General features: G+C 42.3%; 1 protein-coding gene and 1 pseudogene across 1 annotated transcript; one reads left to right on the top strand and one right to left on the bottom strand.

The window, feature by feature from the left end:
- Positions 1 to 818: 818 nt before the first annotated feature.
- On the top strand, positions 819 to 9,132 carry chrna3 (cholinergic receptor, nicotinic, alpha 3). The gene is made up of 6 exons (XM_030088403.1): positions 819 to 932; positions 1,283 to 1,422; positions 5,154 to 5,198; positions 7,298 to 7,407; positions 7,566 to 8,766; positions 8,853 to 9,132. Exons 1-6 carry the CDS (start codon positions 872 to 874, stop codon positions 8,979 to 8,981), a joined length of 1,686 nt encoding a protein of 561 aa, XP_029944263.1. The 5' UTR covers positions 819 to 871; the 3' UTR covers positions 8,982 to 9,132.
- Positions 9,133 to 13,582: 4,450 nt separating this feature from the next.
- On the bottom strand, positions 13,583 to 15,155 carry LOC115390395 (UDP-glucuronosyltransferase 2C1 pseudogene; annotated as a pseudogene).
- Positions 15,156 to 17,132: the final 1,977 nt, after the last annotated feature.

The following is a 17,132-nucleotide window of genomic DNA, read 5'->3' as shown; positions in this document are numbered from 1 at the left end:
AGAGACACCTGAATCCCAGTCCAGTCACACAGGGACTATTGATCTTGTCTGAAGGCTACTTCCTAATTTAATATTAAAGTCTGCGAGAGTAAAATATGTGCGACTGCCACCTGATCCCACCGTCAGCACGGCCCACTCAGCCCTGCGGAAATCTGACAATAAACGTGTTTACTCTGAAGTATTTCTGAAAACAGCCAATATCCCTAATCGTGTCCAGCTGGTGCTAAATCCTGATTTGTGAAAAGGTAGAATCATGATCGAACATCTCATTCAACAATATTTGCACATTCAGGAAAGGTGAGGAGAAGATGAGATCAAGCACACTTTAAAATGCTCAGAATATTTCTCCCTTTTTTAATACAGAATTTGAAAGTTTTAAAGTGGATTAATGATTACATTTTGCAGAATCAATTTTATTATATATAATGTATTCTAGAAATTCTAATGTCAGTATTTGTAAGTGGTTAATTCCACCCCTGCTGACTGGCCTGACCCAGTCTATCTAATGTCCCAACACTATTGATGCAACTAACACATGATTGCACTGGTGTTTCTATCAAACCCCTGAAGACCAACCACATTACTGGAAATGTGTTTTCCTGTGAGTGGAAGCTTCGGGTCACCCAGCTCTTCGTCCTCGCTGGCTCTGATGAGGCTGCGGTAGATGGCAGATTTCCCGCTCTCTCTTTGTGAGGCTGGTGTCGGTGACTGGCTGCGAGCCTCGGTGTGGCTCTGCCTCCCTCCCTCTGCTCTGACTCCATCAGCAGATGCGGACGCGCTTTCGCTCTTCCCACTTTCTCCTCCAGTCCGCTCCACAGAGCACCGCTGCCACTGACCCTGGATTCATCCCGCGTTTGTGATCTGAACCAGGATGGAAGGCAGTTTTTGCCTCTTATTTCCAACCTGTTTGCTTCTTCTGAATCTACTCTCAGGTGAGTCCTGGTTTGGTATGTTATCAAGGTATTTTACTTCTTACTTTACACAGATTTGTTCAGAAATGTCACAGAAGGCCTATGATTATTTAAAAAATTAGGATCTGTGGTGCATATTTAGATCATGTTTATGTTCTAGATCATCATATTCAGACAATACTGACTTCATGGAGGTGTGGATGTATTAACTTATGTATGAGTGATGGTTTATGATGTGATTCTTAGCAATGTGGACAAAGCAAATAACAAACAATCCAAACCAATGTCACCAACTCCTGCACTTAAAAACTGAAAACAAGGTGTCCAACCACGTGAAGCATGCTGCACTGAGACTTTCTGCTCTGATCCAGGAGGCACATGTTCAGAGGCAGAGCACAAGCTCTTCTCCGTCATATTCTCCAACTACAACCAGTACATCCGCCCGGTGCAGAACGTGTCCGACCCCGTCATCGTGCAGTTCGAGGTGTCCATGTCACAGCTGGTCAAAGTGGTAAGTCCCCAAAGGGAAAAAGGTTTCCTCTCTGTTCCTGTGCTGATTGTGATTTATGAGGCAGCTCCATCGCCACAGTCACACACACACATCACTCTGCTCAATGAGCACGACTCACGGGGAAAATGAGCAGTGACATGAAGACACCGCGGGATGCAGAAGAGACAACAAGACAATGAGGTGCATGTGGATTTGTAGAAAACAAAGTTTTTGTGGAAGAGGAGGATACCTGAGGCTACTCCTGTACACAGACGCAACACACTTATAATCCTGAGGTGCGTTGAAGCTGTGTGTCTGGCCAAGGCAAGATGGGAAATGCCATCTGTGTGAGGACCTTTCAGCTCGGGCAGACTCCATCACTCACATGCTGCCACTGCGAGTGAGCAGCGAGGATTAGATGGCAGGTTTCACCAGAGTTTGTTGACTGCAGGCTGGTCGTCCAGATGGACAACTCTCTCTCTCTCTCTCTCTCTCTCTCTCTCTCTCTCTCTCTCTCTCTCTCTCTCTCTCTCTCTCTCTCTCTCTCTCTCTCTCTCTCTCTCCGCACACTGATTAAGGAGACTGGTTGCAATAATTAAATGGAGAGGTTTGTGTTTGAAAAGGGCTCCAGCTTCATTCACAGGATACATTGGTTGAGATATACTGTATTGTATTGTGGCTGCCTGTGTTGACTGAAGTATTTTACCAAAATCTGATGTTCCTGGTGGAGTAGTCGCTTTCAGAGTACAGTGAGTCACTCACATTGATTTACCCTAAAAGAACAGTGACACATTTTCTGTCATTAAAATAACAGTATATAATAATAATAAATAAAAGTAATTTCTGATGGTTTATCACAGTTTGAGTGTGAGTGTAAACATGTGCAATACATTCCTGCTTCTTTGTTTTGACAAAAGAGCAAAATATCAAACAATCTTTTTATGATAAAATGTCAAATACAGGAGCTGTGGGGTGTGTGTAGTTGTTGACTAAAAGGGATCTTGGATGCAGTTCCAGTGGCAAATACAGGATCGTGTGACGCCTTGCAGCCGATCTCAATCTGTTTTCCTTCACCTGCTCATAAGCAGTGTGTAATTTTCTCTCTGAGGCCCTAAATAAATATTGAAGCCCTGTCTGGATCTCCAGAAGACAAAGAGAAAAGAATATTTTGTTATAACCACCTTAACACACTTAATGTGGCGGGGCACCGAGCGGCCAGCGCTGATGGATGACTACTATTCCCTCCGCACACCTGGTGCTCCAACCCAGATGCGATTGGTATTGCTTGGCGTACAGCAATTACAACACGCCTGTATGAAGTCATTTACACCGTCAATAGCTCATCAGCCGGGCTGCCTGACTCATCAAGCCACAATCAGTAGAGGAGGCGAAGGCGCGCTGGGCAGCCGCGGCTTTGTTGTGGTTGCACACATTTTGCTATTCATTGAAAACCATTGATTATTTTATACGGGTTGATACATCCGACGTAAGGATGTGCAACTTGTGCCAGGTCTAACATGTGATCTGCTGGGCAGTATTGAAATGCTGAATGAAAAAGAGGCTGAAATCCCTATCCAGGCTCAGTCCATCTACACATTATTCAAACAGCTTGAGCCCAACAGTTACAGTAACTGGATTACCAGGAGACAAAAACCCACACATTCACTGGGAAACCATGCAAGCTTTACACAGAAACCCCTCCCAGCCGATCGCAGACTGAAAGGCAGACGCTCCTGCTGTGAGGTGAAGCTGCTCACTGCTTCATCGCTGTGTGGTCAAGGATCTGTGCTGAAACCACAAGATCTAAACTACAGTAATAACTCCATTATGTGAATTTGAAAATTTAGCCTCAATCTGCAGGAGACAAGCAAATTAACAAGACAACACAAATAAAACAAACACAAACCAAAAGAAAGAGCAGAATGAGGAAGCCCTCAGGTTCAGGTTGACTAACAGCACGGACAGGTGAAGTACAGGTGAGAATATTTTAAAGTAACAGAAGCAACAAAACAGAATGCTGCAGACATTAGAAAAAACAACAGATGAAGAGCAGCAAGATACCACAAAAGACAGAGCAACTCTGATAAAAATCACGAGTTAAGACATTTTTTTCCCCACAATTCCAGAGACTTGGTTTTCTTTAGTGCTGAAAACAGATACTGCAGGTTCCTATATAGAGGATAGCAGTGACTCATGAGATGTTATCACATCTTACTCTGTAGAAGTCTTAGTGATTTTACATGATTTCTTCAGCCTTGAGGTGCCGTCACTCCACCAGCTATTAGATGTCTTTCTACTCTGACACCTAAATGAAGAAGAAAACAATCAAGTTTTTGTTCAACCCAATGGAGACACTTGGAACGCTTAAAGTAAGATTTGGCATATGTCATGAGGTTTAGTTCAAAATGTTTTCTTCTAACATAAAAGGTTTTAAAAGGTATCACTCATTTTATGGCAATCTATCTCTGAGTTTATGTTTAAACACACATTTTGAAATACTTGGGAGAAAAAAAAGTTTCACCTTTATTTTGTTTACTTTAATGACACAATAAAATATTACTAGTAAACACACAGGAAAAAGCATTTTCATTGGTAAAAGCTGATTTTCAATTGTTCGTATTAGAACAGTGAGTTTGAGGTAAGGCCTCCTCTGGAGGAAAGCAAAGACCTTGACAGGTATTCACTACATAAAGCACTAAATCTGTGGCTTTGTGGGGATCAAGGCAATGCCGTAGGGATGCAGTGATTCGTGCTCTGGTCTCATCTCCAGAAGGTTGTGGGTGAAGCCTGGGTGGAGTTTGCATGCTGGTTTTCTCCCACCGTCCCAAAGCCAGTTAGAAAAAATACACAATCAGAGGGTAAAACAATAAATAATTTTGTCAAAACCTCACAATTTCACAGATGAACTCATTAAACTTTTATTCCAAAATATTTATAACTGAAATTAAATATAGCTTTCTTGTAAATCTATAAGCATCACCTTTGTGACAGCAGGAGACAATACATGAAATGTAATCGGCGATGTGGAGAGGTTGCAGTACCTTAATGCCTTTGGATCACGGAAGCTGTCAACAAAACATTTTATGACATGAACATTTTTCGAAAAGCTTGGGCGGGTCTGTGAAAGACCAGGGCCTACAGAGTCTCATCATGCAGCTATATAATACTGAATTCACCTCAAAAAGATGCATCGTATTGAAAGATGCCCCAAAGCAGTAGGATATGTGGAGGTCAGGACCAAGATTGGAAAGATGCAACACATGGTGAAGTAAAAAGTATTTCAAAATTTATTTATTTATTTATTTATTTATTTTGTACTGTACTTGTAATTAAACATGTAAAGCATCAAATTAACATCTTTTTTTTTTTTTTTAACAAAGACTTTGCTGTGTTTAACAATGAGCTGCCTCTGATCTGCTTGGTATCAAGGTTTTGTTAAAGTGAATTTCTTCCAGAACTTTTCTAGTCACATAGAAACTTGACGCCCACATTTTTCTCCTGTTTTCTTTTCCACTTTGTCGTTCTGATAAAAGTCAGGGCTGTGATGCGACCTCTTGGTTGCAGCTGTCATGAGCACAGCGCTCTGGGCGTGGAGGCCTCTGGTGGTCCTCTCTGAACCCCGCACAGGGGATGAGGATCACTCAAATGCACCTCAGTGCTGAGGTGGACGATCGTCTGAGACTTGAAATGCACACGTTTATATGTGTTTCTGTGCTTAACCGACCCCAGTGTCCATTCTGCTCTGTTTTCAGGATGAAGTCAATCAGATCATGGAGACCAATCTGTGGCTGAGACACGTAAGTTTACGGAGCATGACTGTGCAAATAGACCTTGAGCAAGGGCAAAAAATATGGATCCAGGATCTGTCACAGATGATTCTCATGACTAGGCTGACAGGTTGAATTATTCATGGGATGCAGCTTTTTAAACACATTGATTCCTGTAGCGTTTTCTTTTTCCCTTTTCCATTTATTATTATTTTAGATAAACTAAACTCGCTCTCCCATCATTTTTTTCAATCCGACATCTAATCAAAATGAATATACAATGCTGAAATCTTCAAACTCCACCTAAAGAGTAAGAAACAAGTGAAATTCATGTGCATTTCATAATAAAAATGAGACTGCAGCAAAAGCTTGTGTCCATACATGTTGCATGCCTCCATGTTTCCTTCACCCACATGGTGCCTCGGCTTCATGCGGCTCCGCGATGCATAATGCAGTGAACCACTTTTGAGTCAAATGAGGCAGAGCAGGCCTGCAGTTCCCAAGTGCTGAGCAAATATACGTTTAAGCAGGAGCCATGTGCCCAGCACAGAGCTGAGCTTTAATTTGCTTTAACGTTGGTTTTTGGCACAACAGACAGAGAACGTGCATATGTTCCCCGCCTGGCAACACACACTCAATGTAAACTATACTGAGGCGAGTTTTTTACGGCTTCATTTGGATTATATTGGCTCTGTGAAGGGAGGATCCAAAAGTAGCCAAAACATTCATAGCGCAGGCAGTAAATACATTTCCAGTTTATTTTCCCATATGCACATATGAGTATGTGCTCAACCTCTCTCGGCTTTGATAAGCAAAAATGATTTGTCTTTGGTTTTGTTTGATATTTTACAAGTGATTGTGTTCAAAACTTGGCAGACTGGATAATCACCAGTACAAAACAAAAGCAACTGCTCTCTGAACATTTAGTTCAAACCCAAAAAACACATTTAGATGAAGGATTTCAGGATTTTTGCTCTTGTGTCATTCGCTGACTGCAGTGGAGCACATTTCAAGCATGTTCTTTGTTATAAACACACCTGACTGCGGTAAATGCATCATCTTCAAGTACTGCAAAACCTTGATATTGAGCTATTTGTTATCATGAGGTTTGTTAAAGTAAGAAGACATTTCAATCACGAGGACAGTTTTCAATAATGTACTGTGAGATGATCTGCTTCAGTGTGAAGCTTGTGAAAACAACGGAATCGACTTGGTGATGTTTATACTGGAGGATTGTGGTACTGAGTGAAGCATCCTGGAAATAATTCTTCCAAAATGGGGCCTTGTCAGCTGTAAGATTACATTTTATTGCTAACCTAAACCAAGGCTGCCAACTTTTGACTTTTGTGAGGAATATTTATTGCCATGGATCACAGTTAGCTGAGTGTTTAAAGAATGCTGCTTCATCAAGAACAAACATGTTGCAAAAAAGTGCTGATTAGAACTAGTATGCTTTTCTTTTCTTTTTTGTCTTTGAGTACAATCAAATAGGACATTTAATCCTTTCTCCCCACACTAGTAATGACACTTGTAAAAGCTTATCAAATGGCCAACAGTTTTGGCTTTTGGTAAAATCAATCTATTCAGGAGAGACAGGAACTTCAAGATTGAGCAAAGATTTGCAGATTGGCTGGGGAAAGTCCATGAGAGTCAGCATGTGTCTTTGCTGTTTGAGGGTCGACTCCTCGACCAAAACCTGCAAACATGCCAGTGTGTTCATATGGCCTGTTAACGTTCACATTAGTGCAGTCTGACAATCAGTTCTGTTTCTCTCTCTTTCTTTTAACAAAATGCTGATTTCAAAATAATATTTTCATGTGCATCTGATAATATTTGAACGATCAGCTTTGTATTTGTTGATATCTTTGAATCAGCATTTTTCTGTCATATTAGAAATAAATGTGCATTGACTGAAGTGCAACAAACTAGTTTTACTGACAACTTGCTTCAAGTGAGACTCAAACTCCAGTAAAGTTTCATGATAACATTTCACTCTAATCAATACTTGGTTCATTTGCTTTCATGTCTCAAATGGAGCCTGATCTTCTTTGCTCATGTTTTGTGGAAAATTAGGAGACATATTTGTTCTTTTTAAAACTGTAAATGTTCGTTTTTAATTTGTTCTTCAGATCTGGAATGATTACAAGCTCAAATGGAATCCGAAAGACTTTGGAGGCGTGGAGTTTATCCGAGTGCCGTCCAGCAGGATCTGGAAACCCGATATTGTGCTGTACAACAAGTGAGCAGAAGAACCAGATGGAAAACCTGGAGTTGTGTGTCGACTGACTGATTTAGCGTCTGTCGTTTTAGCATAAATAATGCTGTGCTCCCTTCAGCCGTCTGTAACTTTCACCCCGCCCTCCCATCCACGCTCTTTTCCTCCTTGTTCCTCCACAGTGCCGTTGGCGACTTCCAGGTCGATGACAAAACCAAGGCTCTGCTCCGCTATAATGGCGACGTCACCTGGATCCCGCCGGCCATATTTAAGAGCTCCTGCAAGATCGACGTCACGTACTTCCCCTTTGACTACCAAAACTGCACCATGAAGTTTGGCTCCTGGACGTACGATAAGGCCAAGATCGACCTGGTCCTGATCGGCTCCACCATCAACCTCAAGGACTTCTGGGAGACTGGCGAGTGGATCATCATCGACGCGCCGGGATACAAACACGACATCAAGTACAACTGCTGCGAGGAGATCTACACAGACATCACCTACTCTCTGTACATCCGCCGCCTGCCTCTGTTTTACACCATCAACATGATCATCCCCTGCCTCCTCATCTCTTTCCTCACGGTGCTTGTCTTCTATTTGCCGTCTGACTGCGGCGAGAAAGTCACGCTGTGCATTTCTGTGCTGCTGTCATTGACCGTCTTCCTTCTCGTCATCACAGAGACCATCCCCTCCACCTCGCTGGTCATCCCCTTGATCGGCGAGTACCTCCTCTTCACCATGATTTTTGTCACGCTGTCTATCGTCATCACTGTCTTTGTGTTGAACGTCCACTACCGCACGCCAAAGACGCACACCATGCCCTGCTGGGTGCGGAGCGTGTTCTTGGGGCTGCTCCCCAGGGTGATGTTCATGACCCGGCCGGAGAGGGACCCGGAGAAGGTGGCGGCGGCCGGCGGCGTTCAGGCGGCGCATCCCAGGTGCGCCGTTCATTCGACGGCCACGCTGCAGAAGCAGTACCGGCCTCAGGCCCTGGCCTCCAGCGTCGTCTCCACCCTGACCAGCCGGCAGCGGCTTTTCAACAACACAGAGCTCTCCAATCTGAACAACTTGAGCGGGGACTCCAGCAAATGTGCCAGTTCGGGGTTCCTGTGCTGTGAGGGCCGCTGCAACTGCTGCTGGCAGAAGAGATCCACCAAACTGCCCGCAGACTCGGGGGGAGGCGGTGGGGGTCTGGGCAGCCTGGGAGCCCTGACTGGAGGCAATGCTGCAGGCGGGGCTGGAGGGGGGAGTCACTGCTCCAGCTCCGAGTCTCTGGATGGGGGAGTTCTGTCCATTCTGCCGCTCTCCCCTGAGGTCCGAGAAGCCATTGAGAGTGTTAAATATATCGCAGAGAACATGAGACTGCAGAACGAAGCAAAAGAGGTGAGTAGACAGCATATTAGATTCATCAGGATGCATTAGGACGGAGGATTTCATTTAAGAAAATGTTGTTTGTCTGTGATCCCCAGGTGCAGGATGACTGGAAGTATGTTGCCATGGTCATCGACCGTATCTTCCTGTGGGTTTTTGTTCTGGTGTGTATCCTGGGAACAGCTGGCCTCTTTCTCCAGCCTCTATTGCTCGGGGAGGATATTTAATTCAGTTTGAAAAAAGAAAAAAAAAAACCCCACAATACTGCAGTCTGTTCAACAGCATTTGTAAAATACAAGAATCTGTTCATGGTTTAGAGAGTGGAAATGTAAAACGGATCCACATTCAGGGAGAAAAGAAGATGTGGTTCAAAGGTGATTCCGTGACTTTTTTTTTATAACGATGCATATAAATAAACTCAGAAAATGTGAATATCATGGAAATGTTCAGCATTATTTCATCTCCACACGTCCACTCGTGAACACTCTCCGACGCCAAACACATGAGAAATCACCACAGGAGATCATCGCTGCCAGAGCTTCATTTCACCAAGTGCTGATTAAAGCAGATGCATCGGAAGTCATTGATTATTAGGGAATAGTGTGGAAGGGAGAGAGAACGTTGTCAAGCAAAGCCAAGAGAAGACCTGGAGGGAGCTTTAAAGGGACTGGAGCGAGGCGGGAATCTTAGAGTCTCAGTCGGTGGTTCTGCTTCATATGTTAACTCTTAAAAACTGAAGCTGATTTTTGTTTAAGGCCCAGTAACGTCATTTATGCTGCTGTTTGAGTTAGTCTGTGATTGATGAGAGATTAATTTACATACTGGAGACCAGGCCATACTGTCTTTGTCGTGTTGTAACTCTTTGATAGTTGAATGCTGAGGATGAGGTTGGCACACAGTAAAAATTGCGAAAAGGTTTATTTGTAGTTTCAAGAAATTTGAAACAAAAAAAATACAGAAGTTCACATAACTTCAGATCTTCCTTTCTCTCATTTTCACAGACTCCACAAACTATAATCACACAACAGTTTATTAGAATAACTACATTTTTGTCAACCCTTACATTAATAAATCTTTTTTTTATGTATCAATACTTTTATATGATGAAAGGATGGGAGTACCTTTTTCAGCTCTGTTCTTTCGAGAGCGTTGGATTACAGGACACAGCGGTGCTGATTTAGTCTCAGGGCGTCTTCACACGGACTCCATCATGTTGAATCAGGACTGTTTACACCGTCTGTGGCAGGACTCGTGGGCTGGATGTCAGAGCTCATTATAACATGACTGAATGAATTTGCAGCTGATGCCACATGAATACATGACACAACAATCTATATCCTCACACTTTCACACTACATGACTTTAATGCACACTGTTTCCATACACCAGATTCTTCATGGGGCCTCTGCACAGTGATGTGACATTTGAATTGGGTTTTCTGAAACAGGAACACATAAAACACTGCAAAGTATCTGTTTTAAAAATGATGTACACAGGAAACAATATAAACACAGAGCGAACGTGATGGTTTTTAGGAGTAAATTGTATAAATAATGTAGTTTGTAGTGTGTTTGCAGAAAACAAATCAGATGTTGGTTTTCAGTCCTCATGCAGACTGACGCTCAGGAGAAACCTCACAGCAGCACACACCGTGTTGAAAGAGTGACACCGTATGGTCATGTGTTGCCAGGACAGATGACTTCCTGGTTGTCTTGAGATAATACAGTCCTACTTTTACTGAATGAAACACTGATCATTTAAGGATCTGACATATTTTTTTTTGAATATTTAGTTTGATAAGTTCTATAAATGGTCAGATTAAATTGTGAACTGCAACAGTTATACATGAAAACGTTTGACAAGTAAAGAGGGAAATAAGCCATTCAAAAATATAATTGTTTTTACATTGAATTAATTCTGAAAATTAAAACATAATTTATGAAGAAATTAGTAGCAAAATTCAGGTCAATTGATAAATATAACAAACTATGTTCCTAATACCATTACATCAGCTTGTATTTTTACCTTAGTGCAAACATAAAACATGTAAAATTATCAAATTTATGATAATAATTAAAAGCGAAATAAAAAAAATCTTCAGAGTATTGTGCAATAACAGTCACAACATCAACTAAAAGCATGTCATTGCAGTGGCCAGCAGTGGTAGAGGAGGTGTGTTGTGATAACAACAACAGCTTAAGTCCTTGTCAAATACTACTCCAAAAGTCAGAGACCCAAATATAAGTATGGCTCCAGAGTAGGAAGAGAGTTTATATACCACGGCTAATCACACATCACAGTTTAACAAACTGTTCAACTTAGCTGAAAATTGTTAGTTTCATCCCTGTTCAAAATGTAACTAATGCAGTGTCAGTAGGGGAGCAGTGGTTCGCACTGTCAGGTCAGGTCAGTTGACTGACAGCTCTTGTCCTGGGCGTGATGTGGAGTGATGGCCGACCCATCAAGGTGAGGCTCCACCTCCACTGTGGCCTTGGACCGGATAAACCGGGATAAAGTCTGATGCTGCAGTGATCGTATTCCATTCCATCATCTCTGCTTCACCTTTATTTAGCTACAGTTACTGAAGATATTTCAGAGTACTGAGAATCAGCCCTCGATATGTGAGTTTCAAGGACTGTTGTGACTTCAGTAGCTGCAATTGCACATGTACAAAGATCTATCCCAGAGGTATGCGTACATCCTGTGTACTAATACAGGATGTCCTTATTGTACAGAAGAAATCAGAGTGGATGGTGACCTGTAAGATTAGACCGGAGCCCAGTCGAGGCTGCGGAGGCTAAAGGACTCAAAGTACATTCCCAGGGTCCACACTGAGAACGAAAAGTCAGGTTAGGGGTGAAGTTACAGAAAACTGGGCAGGACTCAAACAGGAAGTGGACAGATGAGGATCAGATCACAGAACTAAGGTAATAAACCATACGAACTGAAAACAGACTGGAATCAGAGCAGCACACACACACACAAACACACACACACACTAGGAAGTGAACATTAAACAGCTGGACACAATCAAGGGAAGCCATCAGCTGGGATAAGTATGGGGTGGAGCAGCAAGGCTCTTGAGAGGAGGGGAGAGACGGTACACATAAACAAACATGAGCCATGACAAGAACTATCAAAATATCCATGAAAAAAAGAAGGAGAGAGAGAGAAAAAAACAGGCTATGCTCTCTGAAGCAGCTACAAGACGCATCAGTAAGCTTTCTCATCTCTGAAAGCTCGTTGTAATTTAGGTTGCTTCATTCTACCACACTTTTTCCCCCATTGTACGGTCAATTTCCCCCCAGCAGATATATCAATAGCTGGATTATCCACTGTTCAAAACGCAAGCGTTCAGCTGTTATTGCACCCAGATGTCGTGTCTGACGCTGTGCATACCCCTGGTGAATATCAATTCATCCTCTCCTTCCTGAGGAACAAGACCAACAACACCTCCTGTCTCCTGTCAGTGTGGGCTTTTGATGTGGGAAGCAAGGGAGTGAATTTCATGTCTGAAGGAGCAGTCACGGTAGATTCTAGTAATTACAGCTGCACAGTGTTGCTTCCTGAATGCTTCCAAGGACAGGAAAACACATTATATGGAAACAGCACAAAGTCACAGGAGAAAACGTCAAGAGTCACGAGCCTGTGCAGTGCTAATCCTGAGTTTATGTTTGTGATGTTTCTTAAAAAGAGGTGAGGTACTATCAGTCACAAATTAAATCTCTCTGTTTGATTGTGAGTAAACTGAGAGGCGCCATTGTTTGTGCGTGACACTGGGTGATCATGAAAGTCATATAACAATCTGCTGTACTTCCTGTTTGAACTTTACGAGGAACCCAGCAGTGAACTTTGGTTCAGTTTGACTGGTGTTTGCTTCCCCTGTGTGTCAACGTGCATCAAAGTTTTCAAAATGAACTCAGACAAGAAACGTCACCGGCACAAAATTATAGGATGGGACCGGGAAATGCCTTGAACTGCATTCTCTTCTGGTGAATACAGACAGTTTGAAAGAACGGTAGGAACAGAGGATGAGGGTGTGTTGAAAATGACTTTACAGCATGAGATGGACATAATTCAAATTAGAAGTATTTAAATGGCTTGAAACTAACCTCCCGTCTGTGTCACAAAGAGCAAACTGTTTTTCATATGGAAATAGGTGAAAAAGATGGGAGTGTTCAGTGTTGACAAGCTGTCAGACCAAGTTGCCTCAGAATGTTCACTTTTTCCTGATCAAACGGTACTGTATTGTTTACTGTACAATTTGCTGAAAAAAAGTAAGTAGTTACTTGTACTCTTGGATTCATTTAGGTGTATTTCTTCACGAATGAATGGAAATTAATTAATATTTTTCTTCATGTGTAATTACTGTGCTGCTTCACGTCGCTGTTGCTGTGACACTTACCTGTTTGCATTGTGTTTCTAGTTTCATCCCTTGTTTCTCTGCAGCAGTCGGACATTTATAATCACCGATAAATAATCTTTGGTTGATACATGCATCGTATTTACAGCAGCTCTAATTGGATTATTTCAATCATCAAATACCACATAAATCTATCTAACTGTATGACTTACATCACTTTGATTAATATTGGGAACCTGTACATTGCAACTGTCCATGCAGATATATATATAAAAAGAGACTTGATTTCACCTTGAAATGATGAATGGAGCAAAGCAAAAGTAAGTTTAAGAATGTTAACAAGTGTAGCTGTATCTGTTTTATTTAAATCCAGATGAACCAATGATATGAAAGGACGCTTTGATTTCGACATGTAAACGAAAGAAACAAGGAAGATGTTTAGATCTGACAGGAGAGACTGGCTTGTCATTTTTTATTTGGATGGTTATTTTTTTGTTTCTGGCATTTTTTCAGACACACCAATCTAAAAAACACACGAGACATAAGAGCGATCACAGCAACAATGGCCAGAAAGAACAGAGCAACATCTACAGAGTGGTAGGAGTACCAGGGCATCCTGTAGGCCTGAGCTTTCAGGTGAGCTGCACCTTTGTGTCTCATGACAAACTCCATCCAGAAGAGGGCGTTATCCATCGGTGTCACTGGCTGATCCCTGTGCAGCCTGGAGAGTCTCTGCATGTTGTTCCTGTAGGAGGGCTCAGTCAGGACCTCCTGAATGGCCTTCAGGAAGTTGTCATCTTTGTCCAGTCTTGCTAATGGAAGAATCTTAGCTCCTCCTCTGTCTGCCAGACGGAGAATGTTGTCATATTGGTCAAAAAACAGAGGAATGCCCACAACCGGCACTCCGTGATAGATTGCCTCTTGCAGTCCATTTGTTCCTCCGTGAGCCACAAACAGTTTGATCTTCGGGTGTCCCAAAAGGTCATTCTGTGGCATCCAGTCCACCAGTAAAGTGTTGTTACCCAGAGTGTCTGGTTTCTCTCCTTTATACCTCCAGATGACTTTCTGTGGCAGTTTAGCAAAAGTTGCAGCAATCTCATTTGCTAAATCAGCTGGAATTTCACTCACTAAAGTTCCCAGAGACATGATGATGAATCCATGATCTCCAGAACTCTGCACAAAGTCCTCCAAATGTTGAGGCAGAGGTTCGGCAGGTTTACACTGAAACCCCCCCATGTAGATGACGTTAGGCATGGTGGGACGGGGAAACTCAAACACAAAGTCCACCCTCATGAGCCACAGGTCTGCTCCCCGCTGTAAGTCAGTGTACCTCACCTCTGGGCCAAAGAACCGCTCACAGACGGCTTGGTACTGTGGACGGATTAAAAATGTGTCCTGAGCTTCCCAGATCATGTAGAAAAGAAAGTTTTTGAGCCTCTCTTTGAAATTCATTTTGTCAGTCAGTCCTGATCCAACCATCGGGATGTAAGATAACGGCGAAGGTGCAATAGCTAAGTGCCCCTCTCCGCCAGTTATCCATCGTACATTATACACTAAAGGCAGGTTAAGAGCGTGAGCCAGTATTATTCCCGAACCCCATGCTGGGTCGGTCAGGAGCAGGTCATACTTACGTGCCTTCAGACTGTTAATCAGGTTTTCGTCCTTCAACATGGTCATAGTCATTTCACACGTCATTCGATGGATTTCAGACAGAGCACTGAACATTTCCGCCTGCAAGCTTACAAAAGTGATCAAAGGGCTCTCTCCTCTTTCGATGCTGATTATTTTCTTCAGTATTGGGTTGATGAAGTCGTTGTTAAAAGCCTCGTCGACAGGGACTGTGATGGCGTCGTAGTGTGGAGAGTCGTCCTTGATGTACCAGCTTTTGCTGTTTCGCACCACGTCGAGGGCGTGTCCTTGAGAGTGGAGGGCTTTGATCATGACCTTCATGTTCACCCAGTGGCTTCCCTCGAACGGGACTATCAAAATCTTTCCTCCGTGAGTCACTTTCCATGACAAGAATGTTGAAAATATCAAGACGAGCAGTGCTGTTATGTTCCTGCTGAGCGACATCGTTTACCTGAGGGAAAGAATCATTCATTCAGTCAGAATTTTGAAAAAGATCATAAATATCTTTCAGAATACACAGCAACAATAAGTTTCACATAACATACCTGCTTTAAATGCAGTCAGTAGCTTTGGGTCTGTAAGCGCTTCTCCTTCCAGTGCCGGTGTGAAATGTCCTCAGTACCAGTACATGTAAGTTTCAGGAGAGCTTGTGTAAGTGGATTAGAAATCAGCTTTTCTTTGGGCCTCTCTCCTCGGGTCTGGGGAACAGTGTGGCATCTTTGTTCAAGTTGTTCAGCTGTGTGAGAATTTTGCTCAGCATTTTTTTCTTCTTTGCGTAGTGTACAGTAATCCTTTTAACCTTTGCAGGCTTGTATTTTCAGCCTGATATAATGTTACATGATTACATGCTTTTTTAGCTTAAAGAGGAGAATTGAATCTTGGGTTGCAAAGAAAGATTTGAACATTTTTCAAAGCTTGTATGCAATTACAAATCACAAATATGAAAGTAACACATTGTCACTGATCTGTAAATCGCATTGCTGCATGTAGAAACTGATCAAATCAACCAAAGAACAGTACCACGTGGAGCCAACTCATTAAGGGTGGATATGGTAAAATTTTTATGTAAATTCACATTTAAAGGTGGTTATGTGTCACATATGGCTGATAATAAAGAAAAATGTAGGTAAATGATTGTTTGTAAGTCTTCCTTTAAAGGGTTTAAAGTGCTTTATAATGGCCCAATATCACCTTACAAAGCGGACGATACCGGTTCTGTTCAAAAGAAACTGTGCAGGGTGCAGAAAAGATGTGCATATCAGTAATCACCTGACATTAAACTATTGACTGGAGAATAAAAGGTAAATAGATTTCACTTATATAGCACTTCTCCCCCCCAAAAAACTTCGGCAGTTCCGAAGCACTCTCCATTGTTAATCATATTCATCCATTCACTCTCACTGCTCATTACACTAATACTTGTTTTATTCTTTGGTTGCGCATGTAATAGAAAATGCTCCAACTTGTTCTTGAGTTGTGCTGATATTTACTTAAACAGTAGATCCTCTCACAGGATAATGTTAACAATACAGTATTTAAATGTTGGGTGTTCTGAATCATTCTTAGGAAAATAAGCTGCATTCATCTTATTACTGTATTGGGAGTCATGTTTTAATCATTCCAAACTGTTGTTGGTTTGACCTTTGGTAGCCGTTTGGTATCATTACGTTAAACTTCCACAGCAATGACAGCAAATACCTGAAATGTTTATGTCACCATGCTAGCACAGGAAGGAACTGTTTGGAGTTCCATCCAGAGCATTTTGTGGAGAGAAGTTCCCTTATCTGATGTTCCCTGCAGAGTGAGAGCTGTTAAAGTCCACTGTGTTCCAGTGTACAGTTAAACTGCACCTTCAAAGCTTAATTTTTAAACTAAACATGTTGTTCCATGTGCAGTCTCTCTCACTTAACATGGCCCAGCACCCTACGCAGTCCACAGTGCTTGAACTACAGGATGATCTTAATGCACCTCGTCATAAATGGATCAAGGACCACACGAGAAATGATGTGACATGAGGAATCTCTGCAGAAAAAATGTAGAAAAACACACAAAAATCACACACCTGCAGGCTGCAGCAGTGGGAGGTCCTGGACCGCAGGTATTAAACCACTGCTTTGAACCAATAAATGATCAAAACAACCAAATATATTGGATGTGTTCTACTGACTGTGTTGATGGTAAAGAGCAACTGAATTGTAAAACGTGTCAACATGCTGCAATGTTAAGAGGAGTCCATGCAGGGGCAGTGCACGCTCACCAAAAGGCTGAGACCACAATCGCTCTTGAACAGAAAAATTCTGTCCTGGAAGGTCACAGTCCTGCATGTTTTTCTGCTTACTGCCTTCATGAAGCTTTTTCTCTCATAGTCAGACGTGTTGATGCAGGG

Source organism: Salarias fasciatus, chromosome 1 (assembly GCF_902148845.1).
Source record: "Salarias fasciatus chromosome 1, fSalaFa1.1, whole genome shotgun sequence".
Lineage (NCBI taxonomy): Eukaryota > Metazoa > Chordata > Actinopteri > Blenniiformes > Blenniidae > Salarias > Salarias fasciatus.
This window is presented reverse-complemented; position numbering and strand designations above follow the sequence as displayed.

Excerpts from the sequence above, each read along its gene's own strand:
- chrna3 (XM_030088403.1), top strand. The coding sequence starts at position 872 with ATGGAAGGCAGTTTTTGCCTCTTATTTCCAACCTGTTTGCTTCTTCTG. Across the intron at positions 1,423-5,153 it reads TGTCACAGCTGGTCAAAGTG|GATGAAGTCAATCAGATCAT; the intron begins GTAAGTCCCCAA and ends CTCTGTTTTCAG. Across the intron at positions 5,199-7,297 it reads CCAATCTGTGGCTGAGACAC|ATCTGGAATGATTACAAGCT; the intron begins GTAAGTTTACGG and ends TTTGTTCTTCAG.